This window comes from Syngnathus leptorhynchus, chromosome 13 (assembly GCF_054491065.1).
Source record: "Syngnathus leptorhynchus isolate UIUO chromosome 13, UIUO_Slep, whole genome shotgun sequence".
NCBI lineage: Eukaryota > Metazoa > Chordata > Actinopteri > Syngnathiformes > Syngnathidae > Syngnathus > Syngnathus leptorhynchus.
The window spans coordinates 6,409,639-6,424,979 of record NC_141207.1 but is presented as its reverse complement, the minus strand read 5'-3'; the positions used below and the strand labels follow the sequence as shown (position 1 = coordinate 6,424,979).

Genomic DNA, 15,341 nt, shown 5'->3' with positions numbered 1-15,341 from the left:
ATGCCACTGTTATCCTGTTAAAGTTGTTTTGGCCAGTTGGGGAGGCCGTCCAAAGACTTACTGCAATTACATTGGAACAGTAATTAAACTTTTTCCACCATTAATGTGACTTACAAGCTGTGCAACTACTTGGAAAAACTGTGGAATCTTTTCAAGAGGGAGGAAATCTAAAAAAAAAAAAATTTAAATAAGGTGATCGTCATCTTTAGACTTGACTTCCCCTTTAAAGTACCTACGTATTCTTTATTGGGTACTAGTTAAATAGGATGATAGATATTATTTTTGTATTGCATTTAGTTTTTTCCCCCTCACTGAGTTTTTTTATTTATACGTCTGTAGTCTTTCACTCAGTCAATAAATTATGTCCCTACCTATATTTCCTATAAGAGCTGGTTGTTTATTCTTATTTCTTCTATTAACTGTGTGTATTCAACCATGTGAAGCACTTATGAGTCTTTTTGTTGAGAAATGCTGTATAAACAGAAAATAATCATCTATATGTACTTAATATATTTGTCTCTATTTATTTGAAGAGTTGTAAAATGAATTGCACAATTCAGAGTTTGACCTGCATTCATCACCGATATTCTCTGGCAAATTGTAATTGTGCAGACAATTTACTGTGTCGGGTTAACCCGAAGGAGGAATTGGACCATGTTGCCCTCTTCTGTTTCAAATGAGGAACACAAAGTGACCTTTAAGGGCGATTTTAGTCCGTCTGTTAGTAATGGTCAATAACTTTCTTAAGAACTGCAAACAATAAAGAAATTGAAGCCATGTGGTACAACTGGATATGATGAGCAAAATGATGACAAACAAAGGGCTTGGTCACGCCCTATTGTGTTTAGCGTCACACCTTTGAATGAAGAGCGTGACTTTATTGGCCTATTTTAACGTGGAGTAGGCGGAAAAATAAAGCATAGGGCGTAATGACACAATATTGCTATTCCATCAATTGATCAGCGGCGCTCGAGGGGAGTATTTTTGCCACATGCTGTCGGAAAACCAGGAGTGGATCATAAAAGGGAGTGGATAACAATTCGATTTTCTATATGAATCTATTTTTTGGGAGCAAACATGACACCGCGTGGAATGTGAGTTTGGGCACCGCCTGGTAACGTGTCGGCATTGGAGAATAAATGTTATATTGCTAATTCCGTGTATTTTTTTTACATGTTGGCCGCGCTGCAGACAAAGCACCGAGTGCACATTTCCACAGCCCGGAGTGGATTTTTTTAGTTCGGACGGGATTCCGTCGCACCATGCGACCTGATCCACTTGACATCCCGCGGTTTACATTCAGGATGGATTTAAAGTCAAACTGCGGCTCTATTTGAGCAAACTGCGACATTATAAACACGTATAACCGTGAATATTTGAATGTTGTCACAGGTTGCGTCACGAGTGGACACCGGGGCCTAATTTGGAAAAGAGACCCGTCTCTTAGTGTTTTTAAAAAAAGTTACACTGTAACTTTAAAACACATTGGCTCCACCCATTTAGAAAGGAGCGCTCCGGGTCCTGGCGAGTACCACTCAGCGATTGGTCGAGAGGAACTGTCTGTCAAAGAAATTTCGTGCCCCATTGGTGAAACACTAGCAGTCGGCTGGGACTCTCGCGGTACTGCTGCGTGAAGATGGCGGCCGAACTGGTGGAGGCGATGGCAAGTAGAGCCTCATTCGCTTTAATTCAATAGGAAGCCGGGCGCGGGAGTGTATGTCGATCACCCGGCGCCGACGCCGAGTGCCACGGCGGCTTTGTGTAAAAACGACATAAAAGCGCGTACTGTCACGAATGTGGCGTAATAGGGTCGCGGCGAAAGCGACTAGCCTCTTTTGCTAACATCGCTTTCTACCCAGTTAACTTAGCAAGCACGAAGGGTTAGCTTCCTAGCATCACGCTGGCTCCAAAGAAGACGCCGAAAATGAATGATGGCCATCATAGCGCACTTGAGGTCGTCTGTGCAATCTCACTTTTATACGTTTCTAATTGCTTCTCGCCAATATTAGCTCTTGTGTTACGCGCTTATTTTGACCAGCTATGCACCTGTCAAAACGCTCGCTTGCCATGATTGAGAACCGAAAAGGCAGTTTTCTCAGCAGAGCTAATAGGGCTAGCAGCGCAGCTTCCATAGATAATGTTTAAATGAGGGCGCATTGGAATGGAACTAACTCAGTGTTCTTTTCTCGTCAAATAGAACAACCATATAATGTATTTGCAACTTGTTGTCAGTGTTTTAACATTGTTTACCTACCGCTGTTGAGTTAGCACCGCCGATGCTAATGTCTTCCATGTAAACATCGGTAATACTTTTTACATACTTATGCGGTATTTTTTTTAAATGGGAAATATATAAAGCGCATAATGTCTACGTGGTGTCAAGTAAGCTTTTATTAGCACCACACGCGACGTCAGTAACATTACAGTATGGATATGAACACTTTTCAATGGATAGTATGTTGTGTTGGAGGTAAATAAAGTGTCGCATAATTATCTGTCAAGTTCAAGACGTCAGGAGTGCGTTTTAGTGAGTTATTTACTCTATTGTCTTTATATATTCAAAATTCATCTGTGCTGTCATGGCCTTAATACATGTGTTCTCTTGTTGAAAACGTAATCAAGGTTTATCAATCTTTTTTTAACAAAATTATTATCACAAAGAATTCTTGTTTTAATTGGATATTTTCTTGTCATTCCAGAATATGGTCAAAAGTTTCCGGGTGTCCGACCTGCAGACACTGCTGGCCTCCATGGGCCGTAGCAAGAGCGGCTTAAAGCAGGACCTGGTGGGCCGGGCGTTGAGGCTGGTCCAGACCGAATACAGCCCCGAGCTGCTCAAGAACGTGCGACAGCTCTACGAGTCGCGATTCCCCAGAACGTCCGGATGGCTGGCGGCGCGGCGACCGGAGGGCATCCCTGTTTCTTACCCGTCCCTCAATTCGGCCCCGTCTGCCACCTCTCAGGGCGTTGAATACATCAACGGCATCTCCAAACCAATAGCCACGGCGGCACCAGAGGTCAAACTGGTGCCGCTGCCTTTCTATCAGACTTTGGAAACACTGCTGCCACCTACAGAGCTCAGTGAGTATGCACTTCCACAGGAGTTAGGGACCAAATTGTGACAAGAGTGCACTTGGTGTAGTATGTTGCCCATGAAGTGAATGTTCCTTTCTTTATGACAAGCTGTCTCTCAAGTCTAAAGACATGACAGAAAAAGCCCCTGGCTATTGGTCATAGACTATAACTATTGTTGATGTGTTTTGACAGTTGCCCAGAATAACGAGAAACTGCAAGACAGTCAGTGCATATTTGATTTAACACCAAGTCAAGCAGACCAAATCAGAAACGCAAGGTAGGCATGTGGAGTGTTATTTTTTATTTTTTTATTTTTTTGTGAACCTGTCCTTTTGAGCCTGTGGTATAACTTAATGTCTTTGATTATTGCAGCGAAATTCGCCCAGGAATTAGATCGATCCAAGTGGTTCTTAGGTAAGAATAAATTGTATCACTTAAAATATTCTGAGCCAGCACATATACTCATCATTCACTGAAATCAAAATCATTGTCTTTAGATTGTTTCATTCTTACACTGGGAGCCTTTTCTGTGTTGCAGAATATGTTACACAGACTCCATTGGGGTTCAGGAGGACCAGTATCCTCCCAACATCGCTGTCAAAGTCAACCAGTCTTATTGTCATGTCCCTGTGAGTTCTAGTAAAGTGTGCGACAGAAATATCACTGGGTTTGTTTTAAAAAATTAATAATAATAATGCTCACTATTTTTCATTTCTTCTTCAGGGCTACTATCCATCTAACAAGCCTGGTGTGGAACCCCGCCGGCCTTGTCGCCCTGTGAACATAACTCCTTGGTTGCATCTTTCCACCGTCACCAACAGAATCACTGTCACCTGGGGAAACTTTGGAAAGGTCTGCATCGTGTTCAAAGGAACTTCTATTCTACTGTTGATGGCCGTATACTCATGACTTTGCTTTTCAGCGGTACTCGGTGGCCGTGTACTTAGTGAGGATGTTCACTGCGGCCGATCTCTTCAGCCAGCTCAAACTCTGCTCCGTTGAGAGTGCAGAGCGCTGTCGCGAGCGCAGTGAGTGTTATTCTTTTATTTTTCTATTAATATCTTGCCCAAAATTGTTTGCAATAATGGTTTTTTTTTGTATGTGTTTATTTATAGTTCAAGACAAGTTACGTTTTGACCCGGAGAGTGAGATTGCCACTACAGGCCTTCGGGTTTCGCTCATTTGTCCAGTGAGTAGTTGATGTTAATTTAAAGTTGTCTCTTCTATGTTTTCCTAATATGAACAATGACTTTTAATTGTCTCCTCAGCTGGTAAAGATGCGCATCGGCGTGCCGTGTCGAGTTCTAACCTGCGCCCATCTACAGTGTTTCGACGCAGTCTTCTTCCTGCAGATGAATGAGAAGAAGCCCACGTGGACCTGCCCCGTGTGTGATAAGCCGGCTCCCTTTGAGCTGCTCACTATTGACGGGTAAGCTGGTGCCCATTTCAAAAAACGCTCCAACATTCCTAATATAGTACTTCCCTATACTACTTGGAAATAATAAGCCCTTTCATACTTATGCCACTGATCTCATTGTCGTACAAAATCAAAAATAGCAAGGGCTCGCTAATGTGTGTTCCAGGTTGTTGTCCGAGATCCTGAAAGAGACAAACGAGGATGTCGAGGAGATCGAGTACCTAACTGACGGCTCCTGGCAACCCATCACCGACGACAAAGAGAAGGAAAAGGAAAGAGAACGCAGCGACACGCCGGAGTTCTCCATGGTCGATATGTGTACGTGGAAAGCGCTCGTTCTGTATTCACGTTGCACGGATTTTTCCGGAATGCCCTGGAAGTGACATTCAAACTTTGCAGGTGTTCCCGAGACAAACGGCCACTCGCCAGCCCACAGCAGCACCAGCCTGTCGGGCAAATCCGGAGGGGGCGCCACGGCGGGTGTCGTCAGCGGAGGGGCCGCCGCGCCGCCCGGAGGCGTGGTGGTGGATCTGACTCTTGACTCGTCCTCTGAGGAGGAAGGGGGCGGGGCCGGCGGCGACAGCGAGGACACTGAGGACAGCGCCGACAGCCCCGCCACTAAGAGAGGCCGATACAACTACGACAAGGACTTGGTCACCGCGTACTGACCCCCGCAGCTACTCAACCCCTCCCTCGTCCCCTCTCATGGCTTTTGACAAGGAGGGGGTTGAAAGCACGGAAAATGGAACAGTAATACACTAGACACAGTGACACCCCCCCCCCCCCTTCCCCACCTCCCTATCATCAAAAAAACATCACAGCCTTTTAGCAGTTCCACACACGCGTAACAAACCTTCAGTCTAGCGTCGTCAAGATTCCCGTTTGCACTCGACTTGACTATTGGAAGCCGACAACTTTTGGCTGAACATCATCCTGCAGTCAATACTGTACTTCAATGAGAGAATTTCAATGCATTGCCCTCCCCTCATGTCCTTACGAACCCCTTTCTTGACTTAAGCTTTTTTTTTTTTTTTTTTTTGCGCTGTCTGACCAGGAACAAAAAGTTCTCCACGGCACCGTGCATCAGATTTTTGGCACATTGTGCTACTCAGTTCAAGGTGGAATGGAAGGAAAAAAAAAAGAAAAATGGCAAAAGAATAATATGAACGCGATGCAAACCTCTCCTGTGGCATGTATGATTATTTTTTTTTGTTAGAATTTAATTCATTTTAATTTTCAGTGAAGATCATCACTGACCCGGATGTGTGAAAATTTCCATTTCCTTGGTTATTTTATTTTGCCCCTTTTTAGATTGAGAAAAAAAAAAAAACTACCTCAGTCATTACACTCTCAGCAGACTAATCTGAACGAGTAAAGGACAGACACTCTGATGGCCATTTTACACTGGATTTTTTTTTTTTCTATATTTTTAATTACATTATTCTATGCAGGTCATCTTTAGTGGCATCAGCGCTGTTGGCTTGCTTCTACTTTCGAGATCTCCTCACAGGAAATGGTTGAAGTACTGCAGCCTTTAGCTGTACAGTTAGCAGGAGAGGCGCTCCGCTCTGCTTGTTCCTCTTTATGCGGAAGTATCTAAATTATTCACAAATGCTGTTATCCTCTCCCTCTTTCCTTGCATTTATGTACATTCGATTGCATTCAGTTAATGAACCTTGTGTGTGGTTTGGAGCTTGAGCTGTCTTCATCTTCATGACTTTGCTGTTTTGCAGTGGCTTTCAAATGTCTTGACTAATCCAAACACAAGCAACATCCTCCACCCACAATCCTACAGTTCAACTCCCATAGGACTTTTTAATTTCGGGACCCGGAGCCGTTTGCACACTTTTTGTTTATTACTTTCAAGCCATTGGGTAGTGAGTATTCCTCCAAACACCTGACACAGCACAAGGACCAGGAATTGGGAACGTCGGACACTCGTTGGGCCTAACGGAATCTTGTTGATAACTCGATGATTTGGATTTTGGTTGTAAAATCAGTTTAATCTGGTCTTCCAGCTTGTTTTCTCACCCTCGCTCGTTCCTCATAATCTGTCTCTCCAGGTTCTTGGAAGTGCTCTCCCCCCCCCCCCGCCGGTGTAGATTTGCTTCTATGGAACTGAGCCAGATGTTTTTTTGCGTGAGGGCGAGTGCGAGGGGCCGAGTGTCTGGTTGTGACTACAATACGTTGTAGCATCTTTTACGGTAAATGCATAAGGTTGCATGGACAGATGCTTACAATCCATGATGTAAATGTTTTTCTTTTGTTGTCGTTTTTTTATATGTTCATATTAAAAGTCAATAAAATTTAAATGATATTTTATTATTAAGACTCAAATTGCTTCCAGTTGTTCTGACAGGTAAAAGCAGAAGGGAAGATGATGTCTGAGGACTTAAAGGGTGTGTGGTTCAATTCCAGATGCTCACTCAACTTTGAGGATACGATTGTACAATTGAACAATGATGGAATTCTAACAGCTGTTATTGGTGTATGGAATTAAAAATCCAGTTCGCTAAAATTTGGCTGCTTTTTTTTATTGGGATCCAGACACTGTTGAATGCGGTAGTGGTATATGTCTTCATGTGATGTGTTATTTTATTGTCTCAATGTAGCAAAAATGTGAGTATATTTGTAACCTTCATGTTCAGTTCCCTTATCTGACCACTGGGTGGGAGCAATGTGTACACGGCATTGACGATAAAGTGGCACGAAAGCGACGTCGTCCGATTATGATTAGTTAAAACTCATTATTCCAATATTCCAAAGTAGTGTTATTGTGTTTAACTCGTGATTTATTTGTCTTCAAAACTTTTCAGTTTGGACCTGCTACTCTCGCTGAAGTGACGGGATCTCCTTGTGGGTGTCACTCAGGTCTGCCGCTTCCTGTATTGACGGACCACTACCAGTCACAGACGAAAGCTCTGCCACCTGGCCACAGAGCCTTCCCCCCCCAGCCCGGTTGTAACTTTGCGGAGGGACGCCAGACGACCACCTACAGCCGCCCCCCGGTGCTACCGTCGGTTATACGGGGGGGAAAACGTGGCGGGCCGCTGAGTCTCGCGGATTCCCTTTTCCGGTAGCACTAGCTAGGTGGCTAATGGCTAGCAGCAGGTAGATAACCCCGATAAGAAGCCTCGAAAAAAGAGCAATGCGCTCACCTCGAATAGTATAATCACATTGAAAGGACATTTTCATTAAAAACGCCTCGATATGTCACGTTTTAGCCAAACATTGGAGTGACACGGCTCGTGAAAGTGTCATCTGTTTGCTGACGTTAGCTAGCTAATTCGTTAGCCACCTAAACGTGATCCTGTTGCTCGCTAGCGAAAGAGGGAAGGGCCACTTTGCCACAACTGCTCGGCCCGGTGCAGTTTAGTTCGTTGTTTTTTTTGGGACAGTATTTGACTTTTAAGACAGTTTCCCTGCCACGTCTGAGATGGCCCCCAAAAGAAGACCGGTTCCGTTGAATATAACGCCCATTGGAGAAGGGCAGCCCACCTCAAACACCACTGATGCTGCATCTGAGTGAGTACCACGACATTGATTCCCAAATCGTTTTATTTTATTTTTTAATGTGTGTATCATCTTATAAGGATCAGCACTGTGTAATAGTAGCTGGCACGTCTGCCTCGCAGTCCTCTTCTTAAAATCTTGGCACTGGTCTCGTTGTGTGGAGTTTCCATGATTTCCTCCCACATTCCTGAAACAATCATATTATGTTCATTTAATACTCTATAAGCCATGAGGATTTTCAAACCCAAATCAGAATTATACTTGGCCTTGGTGGTGGTTCTTTTTATACAAAGTCCAGCTATAAGCAATGCTTAGCGCTCCATCATGACCAATGTTAAAGTTCAATAGTTAATAATGTGGTGACCAGTCCAGGGTGGACCCCACCTCTCACCCAAAGTCATCTAGGATAGAAAATGGATAGCTTAAGCTTTACATAATGGTTGCCCCCATGTTGCCTGTTACAGAGCAAACCTTGAGGCCTTACAAAAGAAGCTGGGAGAGCTGGACCTGGATGAGCAACAGAAGATGCGACTGGAAGCCTTTCTCACTCAGAAAGCGCAGGTCGGAGAGCTCAAGGATGAGGACTTTGAGCCAATCTGCGAACTGGGAGCCGGGAACGGAGGGGTGGTCAACAAGGTCCGCCACAAGCCTTCGGGTCTGGTCATGGCACGCAAGGTGAGGACGAGTGAACACGGACATTTTGGCATTTTTGTCACCCTCAGCAGTGGCACTAGTAACGGCCATTAGTAATGCAGTATAATATATAAAACAGTAAAACACACAAGCGATAGTGAAGTCAGTTTAACTCACTTTACAACACACAGTAATTTGGCAGATATAGAACAATTCCCAGTTGACATTTATTGTTGAACTAAAAATACAAAAAAACTGTGACTTTAAAACAACACTATCATTTTGAAAGTAGCTGCAACCAGTAGGGGGCGCATTTTGATGTAGGCCCACCCAGTTTGTTGCCTCAACAGGCTGCTTGTACAAAATGCTGACTATGCATAACAGTACTACACATGCCCACAACTCTGGAGTCGTTGTTTCTGTTTTTAAGTGTGAGCAGATTGGAGTGAATGTGTGTTGTTTTGCTTGTGTTTAAAATTTACTTCCAAGATATTTTCTATCATGAGCATGATAGATCAGAAAGCCTTTGTCTTGTATGGTGCAGATCCAACGAAATTGGACAAATGCACAGTTAACCATAGGCTAATTCCCCTCCCCCCTTCCTCTTATTGCATTAACTTGCTTCCTCTCCGTCTCAGTTGATCCACTTGGAAATCAAGCCGGCCATCAGGAACCAGATCATCAGAGAGCTTCAAGTCCTGCACAAGTGCAACTCGCCGTATATCGTGGGCTTCTACGGCGCCTTCTACAGCGACGGCGAGATCAGCATCTGTATGGAGCACATGGTAAGATGCCTTCACACAGTTAACCTTTGTTAAATCTTTCAAATTCTCAATATCAAAGTGTCTTGTCTCTGTAGGATGGTGGATCCTTGGACCAGGTTCTGAAGGAAGCCAGAAGAATTCCAGAGGAAGTCTTGGGCAAAGTTAGCATAGCTGTACGTATTCTGAGTCAGTTTCATCTCATTCAAATGGTTTTGACCACATGGTCCGACACACAATCCTATTGTTTATGTCTGTGTGTTGTTGTTCACTAGGTGTTGAGAGGTTTAGCCTACCTGCGGGAGAAACATCAGATCATGCACAGAGGTAAGAAAATAAATCCTTCGTGGAACATTTTGGAACTGGCCCAAGTTTACACACTCAAATTGGATTCACCCGCCTCGTTGTGACAATTTATGTGGGCATTAAGTTGTCATTTGTGTTTCTATTATGAATTGGCAACTGTGTATAAAATGTGTCGACTTGCCTCAGGGTGAGCGGTACTGCAGGACATGAGTGAACTCGGCGGTAATTACAACCTCTCAAATGTGATTATGAGCAACCTCGCCCCGTTGTACCCTTCTCTGGTTTGCTCCCTCCTTAGCTTTTCTTTTTTGTTCCCTCGCTTCTTCATGCCATCACTTTGTCACTCGCTCCTAAGATGACCTTGGCTGCGTGCAGACAGTCACACGCCTCAAAGAACGCCCTTCAGGGACACACGGAAACATTAGCATACATCCTTCATAATGCATATTTTCAGTTTTATCGAACCACTGTAAATGTGACAACATAGAGCCTACTCTGTTGCTGTCTTCTGCTCTTCACACAGCAATTTTCCAACTTGGTATGAGGGGCAACAAAGGCAGGGCGGCGCCTATGTGTAAGAGTGTCCCGCAATGTCAGGACATGGGTGTGAAGTTAACCACCTGACGCTCACTGCTCCCGCCCTGTTGTGTCAAACGCAATTGTCGCCGTCCGACAAGTATTTGGCACGTCACAGCATCTGCTTGTGTGACTGCAGGAGGCCGTGTTGCTGTGTGAAATCACGCACAGCTCCCTGCGATAATGATAATAATAGTAATAATAATAGTAATAATAGTGGTAGTAACAATAATAATAATGGATATGCAGCCTATTGCTGTTCAAAAAAAATATTATTATTATTACAGGCAACGGGGCTGGTAACATTATAAGGTTAAGTCTGGAAAAAACATTAACCACTGTGAATACTTTAAAAACAATAAGACACTCAAGTCTCAACTTTAAGAGCAGACATAATGTAAAGATGCACTCAATTGCTCCACAAAAGAAAGTAATCACGGTTTATCATAAGATGTTAAAAACAAAAGACTGAAGTCTTAACGGGGGTACACACATAGCAATTTTTAACATCTTAACTTTTCTTTTTTTCAACGCTGGGCGAATGCAGATTCCAGCAAACAGATGCGTGACGACTTATCGAATACTGATCGTTGCTTTCGACACAAAAGGATGCCAAGAGCAGCAGATTGATTTGTGATACGTTTTTATCCCGAATCCAAAACCTGAAGTGTATATGAAGTTATTTTGGATCTTGTTCCTGACCCTAACCCACCCCTTCACCTGCACACATAGATGTGAAGCCCTCCAATATTCTGGTCAACTCTCGCGGGGAGATCAAGCTGTGCGACTTCGGAGTGAGCGGCCAGCTCATAGATTCCATGGCCAACTCCTTTGTCGGAACGCGTTCCTACATGTCGGTGAGTCAGCTCTGCGCCCCCACCCCGTTTCCTCTGGCCCCATCCCCACTTTCCTTCCCTTTCTTTCTCACTCCCCTGCCAAGAGGCGAGGGCCGTGCCCAGGAGAGCGTTATTTGGCACATATGTCCTTTTCCTCCCTCGCTGTTCTTTCTCAGCCCGTGGGCACCCGGTCCATGCAAGCCTCCGGCCTACTAAGCATCGGCGCTATTGAGCACCCGTTATTTTTCAACAGCCTTCGCACTTTTCTAAAACACCATGGGTGCGGAATAAATTCCTTCAACATGTACTGGCAGCAAGTGTAACTCATAACAGACCAAGCCAACATTTCTACAATGGCAAACAGAAGTAAAAGGGTGTAGACATGAGGATTGATAGTAGACACCAATAATGTAGGAAGAGTTTTGGTTTTCTGCAAAAATGCGAAGAATTGACATTTTTGTAGTTCTTGTGCTCTTTTGTGCAAAATCCATAAAAGTTAATACGTAACGAACAAATTATGTTCCAAATCTATCGCCTCGGGCATTTGGAATCGGAAGAGGTAGGAGATTATCACGGCAATAAGATGTCATACAAAGAAGACAAGCCCAAAAATATCATTTGTCGTGACGAATGCTGAACACTTTGGAAAGGCTTGGCTTCTGGCTAGAATTTTCCAGGAGCGCCATTTGCGTTTTTAGTAACCAGAAATGCAATTTTGAGTGCGGACAAAAGGTGAACACAACACACACTGTCCCTTCTGCCATTCGCACCGCTCTCCCAGGCTGCCTCGCTAGCGCTGTCGGTCTTGGCCCAAAGCTTCTTTCCCTTTGACGTATATACTGTACCATGTGCTACCTCGACAGCCGGAGAGACTGCAGGGCACCCACTACTCCGTTCAGTCGGATGTATGGAGCATGGGTCTGTCCCTCGTGGAGCTGGCCATCGGCCGCTACCCCATCCCCCCACCAGACGCCAAGGAATTGGAGGCCATCTTCGGACGGCCCGTGCTGGACGGGAGGGAGGGAGAGCCTCACGGCAACGTGCAGAGGCCCAGACCACCAGGGAGGCCTGTGAGCGGTAGGAAAAATGGCATTGTTTACCTTTCTGCCGCAGCTTCCTGGATTTCATGCATACCGTTGGCACAGGACACGGGATGGACTGCCGACCCGCCATGGCCATCTTTGAACTTTTGGACTATATTGTGAATGAGGTCTGAGGAAAAACACTGCGTACAAATGTATCGAATGATCAAAATACTGATCTATTTTGACTGACCTGTTTTTGTTTTGAATTGTTTTCTCTTCAGCCTCCTCCTAAACTGCCCCACGGCGTGTTCACCAACGACTTCCAAGACTTTGTCACAAAATGGTGAGTCGTCCAAATGCGAGGCGTGGCGTTGACCAATTACAGAATAATCACAGTTGCCAATTAGATTGAACACCGCACATTTTCGGACACATCGAGACGATCCTATATTGGGGTTTGAGTCCCCGAAACTTCAATAATAAAATGTGGATATGGCCAAGTGAGATTTAGGGAGGTGCCTAAGGGTGTGTACACATAAAACACGACTCGCCCAAAAGAAAAAAAAAAGAAAATACTTCCTCATTTCAACCAGTGCACACTTTGCAGTTGAATACTCGTCATGTGTTAGGAGTGTGACGACAAAAGTGAGAATAAGTATTTGGATTAGGATAATCCAATTTTTCATACTTTTCTGAATCTATTTGTTGATTTCTGAAAAAAATAAACCAGAAAATTCAATGACCTGATCTGAGAATTGTTCTAAAATGGAGTGACTAATTTGAGGTGATTACTTTCGCCACTAATTCGATCAACCGCTAATGTTTAATTCCATGAAAACATAATTGCTGTCATTGTTTTACAAGTAACTGAGAACTGGTAGCAGTCTGCGATGTCATTATTGTGACCTTTTTTTTTTGTGTTTACAGCTTGATCAAAAATCCAGCCGAAAGGGCCGATCTGAAGATGCTGATTGTGAGTGACTCACCTTACTTTTTTTTTTTTTTTCCCCTAAACTATTTGCCCTCGTTTGAATAACCACTATTCCTTGTTGTTTCAGAGTCACGTATTCATCAAGCGATCCGAAGTGGAGGAAGTGAACTTTGCCGGCTGGTTGTGCAAAACCATGAACCTCAACCAGCCCAGCACCCCCACCCGAGGCACTGAGTGAAGCCCGCCCGCTCCTCCCACCTCGAGCACTGCCCTCGTCACACCGCTGGGTCTTGCTTGCAAATTCACTTACATTTTCTTGTACAATCTCTCTCACACACACACACACACACACACACACACACACACACACACACACACACACACACACACACACACACACACACACACACACACACATTGACAGTTTTCTCATGTTGTTTTTGGGCTTAAAAACGGTTCCGGCTTCCTCTCATGTATTTGTTCACCAGCAGCAGCTGCAGGGCTTTCGAGTCGTCGTACTGTAAGACCACAAGCTTCACCAGGCCAATGTCACCTTCCACTCGGTTGCAAGGAGGGGGGGGGGGGGGGGTTTAACGCTTTGATTGACATTTGTTTTATTCTAGCTCTTTTCTATGGCAACGGTTGATAGCAGCAGAGATACAGACAGGGCGAACCTAAACGTAGTCAAATCGAATTAGGTTTTGATCAAACATTTATTTACGCAGACCTCTTTTTGTCAAACTAATGACCCCGAAACGATCTGCCGTATCGTAATTACGTTTGTTATGGATAGTATGCTGTAAAGATGGGCACAGTCAGTCATTTTTTGGCTCTTTTTTTTTCGGGGGGGGGAGATGGGGTGGGCTGGGGTTAAAACAATTGATCGCTCTGAGGATCACAAACCAAAGAGGATACTCGCACTTATCAATGCCTGATCAAGTACCCCTCCTTTGTGTTGGCACATTCACGAAGAACGTTGCACTTTGGATGAAATCCGGTGCAGTTGCGTTGACATTGTTTCCTCATACATTTCAATCACACTCTCCGGTAAGAGGCCAGGGAGAGGCCAGGAATAATATACCGCGTTTGAATGACGCTGAGAAAACAATGATTCAAAATGTATTCATGGGATGCTATAGCATGGTTTAATCTTTCTTATACTGTGCGTGTATTTTTGTTTTAATGGTGCGGATGGTCCAGCTGGTGTTTTGAAGAGAACCCTCTGCGATATCAATATAAATCATTTTTGTTCGCTAATATTTTGTTTTCTTTGTTGTTGATCTGTACTTTTCCCTCCTCCCTGAGGTGAACTCGGTTACGCTCCCCACTGTGGCACGCCAAAAGCAGCCGGCAGACTCGGCTTGTCCTTTCCGGGAAAACCTCGCACACCTTTAAAGTAAAATTGCGGTATAATTGGACGTTAAGCTTGAGGCGAAGATATCAGAAGTATAAAATAGGGTTCAACTGAGCATTGTTACCCGGGTCAGTGTTGGTCACATGCTGGTGGTGTTGCTAGCCTTGCTCGAACTCTTGCATTTTTTTTTTTTTCCCCTTCTCTGCTTTTTTGGCTGCCAGCTCTTATTCTCCAAACTCTCAAACAATGTGCATTCGTTCAGAGCAAAAAAAAGATGTGTCACAAAAACTACAGGAGTACTATTTTGCAGTCTTAATATACAACCTTTTTTGATTTATGTAAATGACAAAGAAAATAGTCATTTATTATAATATAAAAATGTGTTGGATATGGTTCTAATGTATAAAAGGATAAAATAAAACTTATTTGTGAATGTAAGTTATTTAAAGTGTAATGTGTTGCTAATGTTTTTCTATTTTCCATCTATTGTGTGATTAACCTGAGATGGCACAACATAGTTTTCAAATCTATTCCCCCTTATTGTGGACATTTTCTTTCATTGTCACTAATGAGGTCAAGTGCAATATTGATCCTAGGTGGTATAAAGGGGGGGACACACTTGTATTATGTAATTATTTTTCGTTTTTAATGTTTGTTATTAACAAACGTGAGTCAACAGCTTTTCAAAATATTCACTTTTTTTACCCCTTTTTTTTTTTTTTTTTACACGAGAACACAGTCGCTTTTTTACGTCACTGGTTGGCGGGAAACATTTCCTTACAGAAGCATCCCACAGGTACTTAAACTCGTTTTCTCCTTTTTATAATCCTTTTTAATTTGTTCAGTTTATAAAACTGCGTGTAGAACATCTCTAGCTCAGAATGTAAACAAAAAAAACATTACATTAAATTCCT

General features: G+C 43.7%; 2 protein-coding genes across 5 annotated transcripts; both read left to right on the top strand.

Moving 5' to 3' along the window:
- The first annotated feature begins 926 nt into the window (after positions 1-926).
- pias4a (protein inhibitor of activated STAT, 4a) lies at positions 927-6,814 on the top strand. 3 transcript variants are annotated; one of them, XM_085927671.1, is made up of 12 exons: positions 957-1,094; positions 1,504-1,663; positions 2,700-3,081; positions 3,268-3,352; positions 3,448-3,489; positions 3,614-3,704; positions 3,799-3,927; positions 3,998-4,103; positions 4,191-4,264; positions 4,344-4,504; positions 4,659-4,810; positions 4,892-6,814. In XM_085927671.1, exons 2-12 carry the CDS (start codon positions 1,637-1,639, stop codon positions 5,158-5,160), a joined length of 1,518 nt encoding a protein of 505 aa, XP_085783797.1. In that variant the 5' UTR covers positions 957-1,094; positions 1,504-1,636; the 3' UTR covers positions 5,161-6,814. The 3 variants fall into 3 exon arrangements, with proteins under 3 accessions (XP_085783795.1, XP_085783797.1, XP_085783796.1); XM_085927669.1 differs by lacking the exon at positions 1,504-1,663 and having other exon boundaries at positions 927-1,094; XM_085927670.1 differs by lacking the exons at positions 957-1,094; positions 1,504-1,663 and adding an exon at positions 1,676-1,954.
- A 345-nt stretch (positions 6,815-7,159) lies between these two features.
- map2k2a (mitogen-activated protein kinase kinase 2a) lies at positions 7,160-14,957 on the top strand. Of its 2 annotated transcripts, XM_085927673.1 has the most exons (12): positions 7,201-7,228; positions 7,309-8,017; positions 8,470-8,680; positions 9,277-9,423; positions 9,498-9,575; positions 9,675-9,726; positions 11,014-11,138; positions 11,981-12,194; positions 12,263-12,327; positions 12,424-12,485; positions 13,070-13,115; positions 13,201-14,957. In XM_085927673.1, the coding sequence occupies exons 2-12, from the start codon at positions 7,929-7,931 to the stop codon at positions 13,309-13,311; spliced, it is 1,200 nt and encodes a 399-aa protein (XP_085783799.1). In that variant the 5' UTR covers positions 7,201-7,228; positions 7,309-7,928; the 3' UTR covers positions 13,312-14,957. The 2 variants fall into 2 exon arrangements, with proteins under 2 accessions (XP_085783798.1, XP_085783799.1); XM_085927672.1 differs by having other exon boundaries at positions 7,160-8,017.
- Positions 14,958-15,341: the final 384 nt, after the last annotated feature.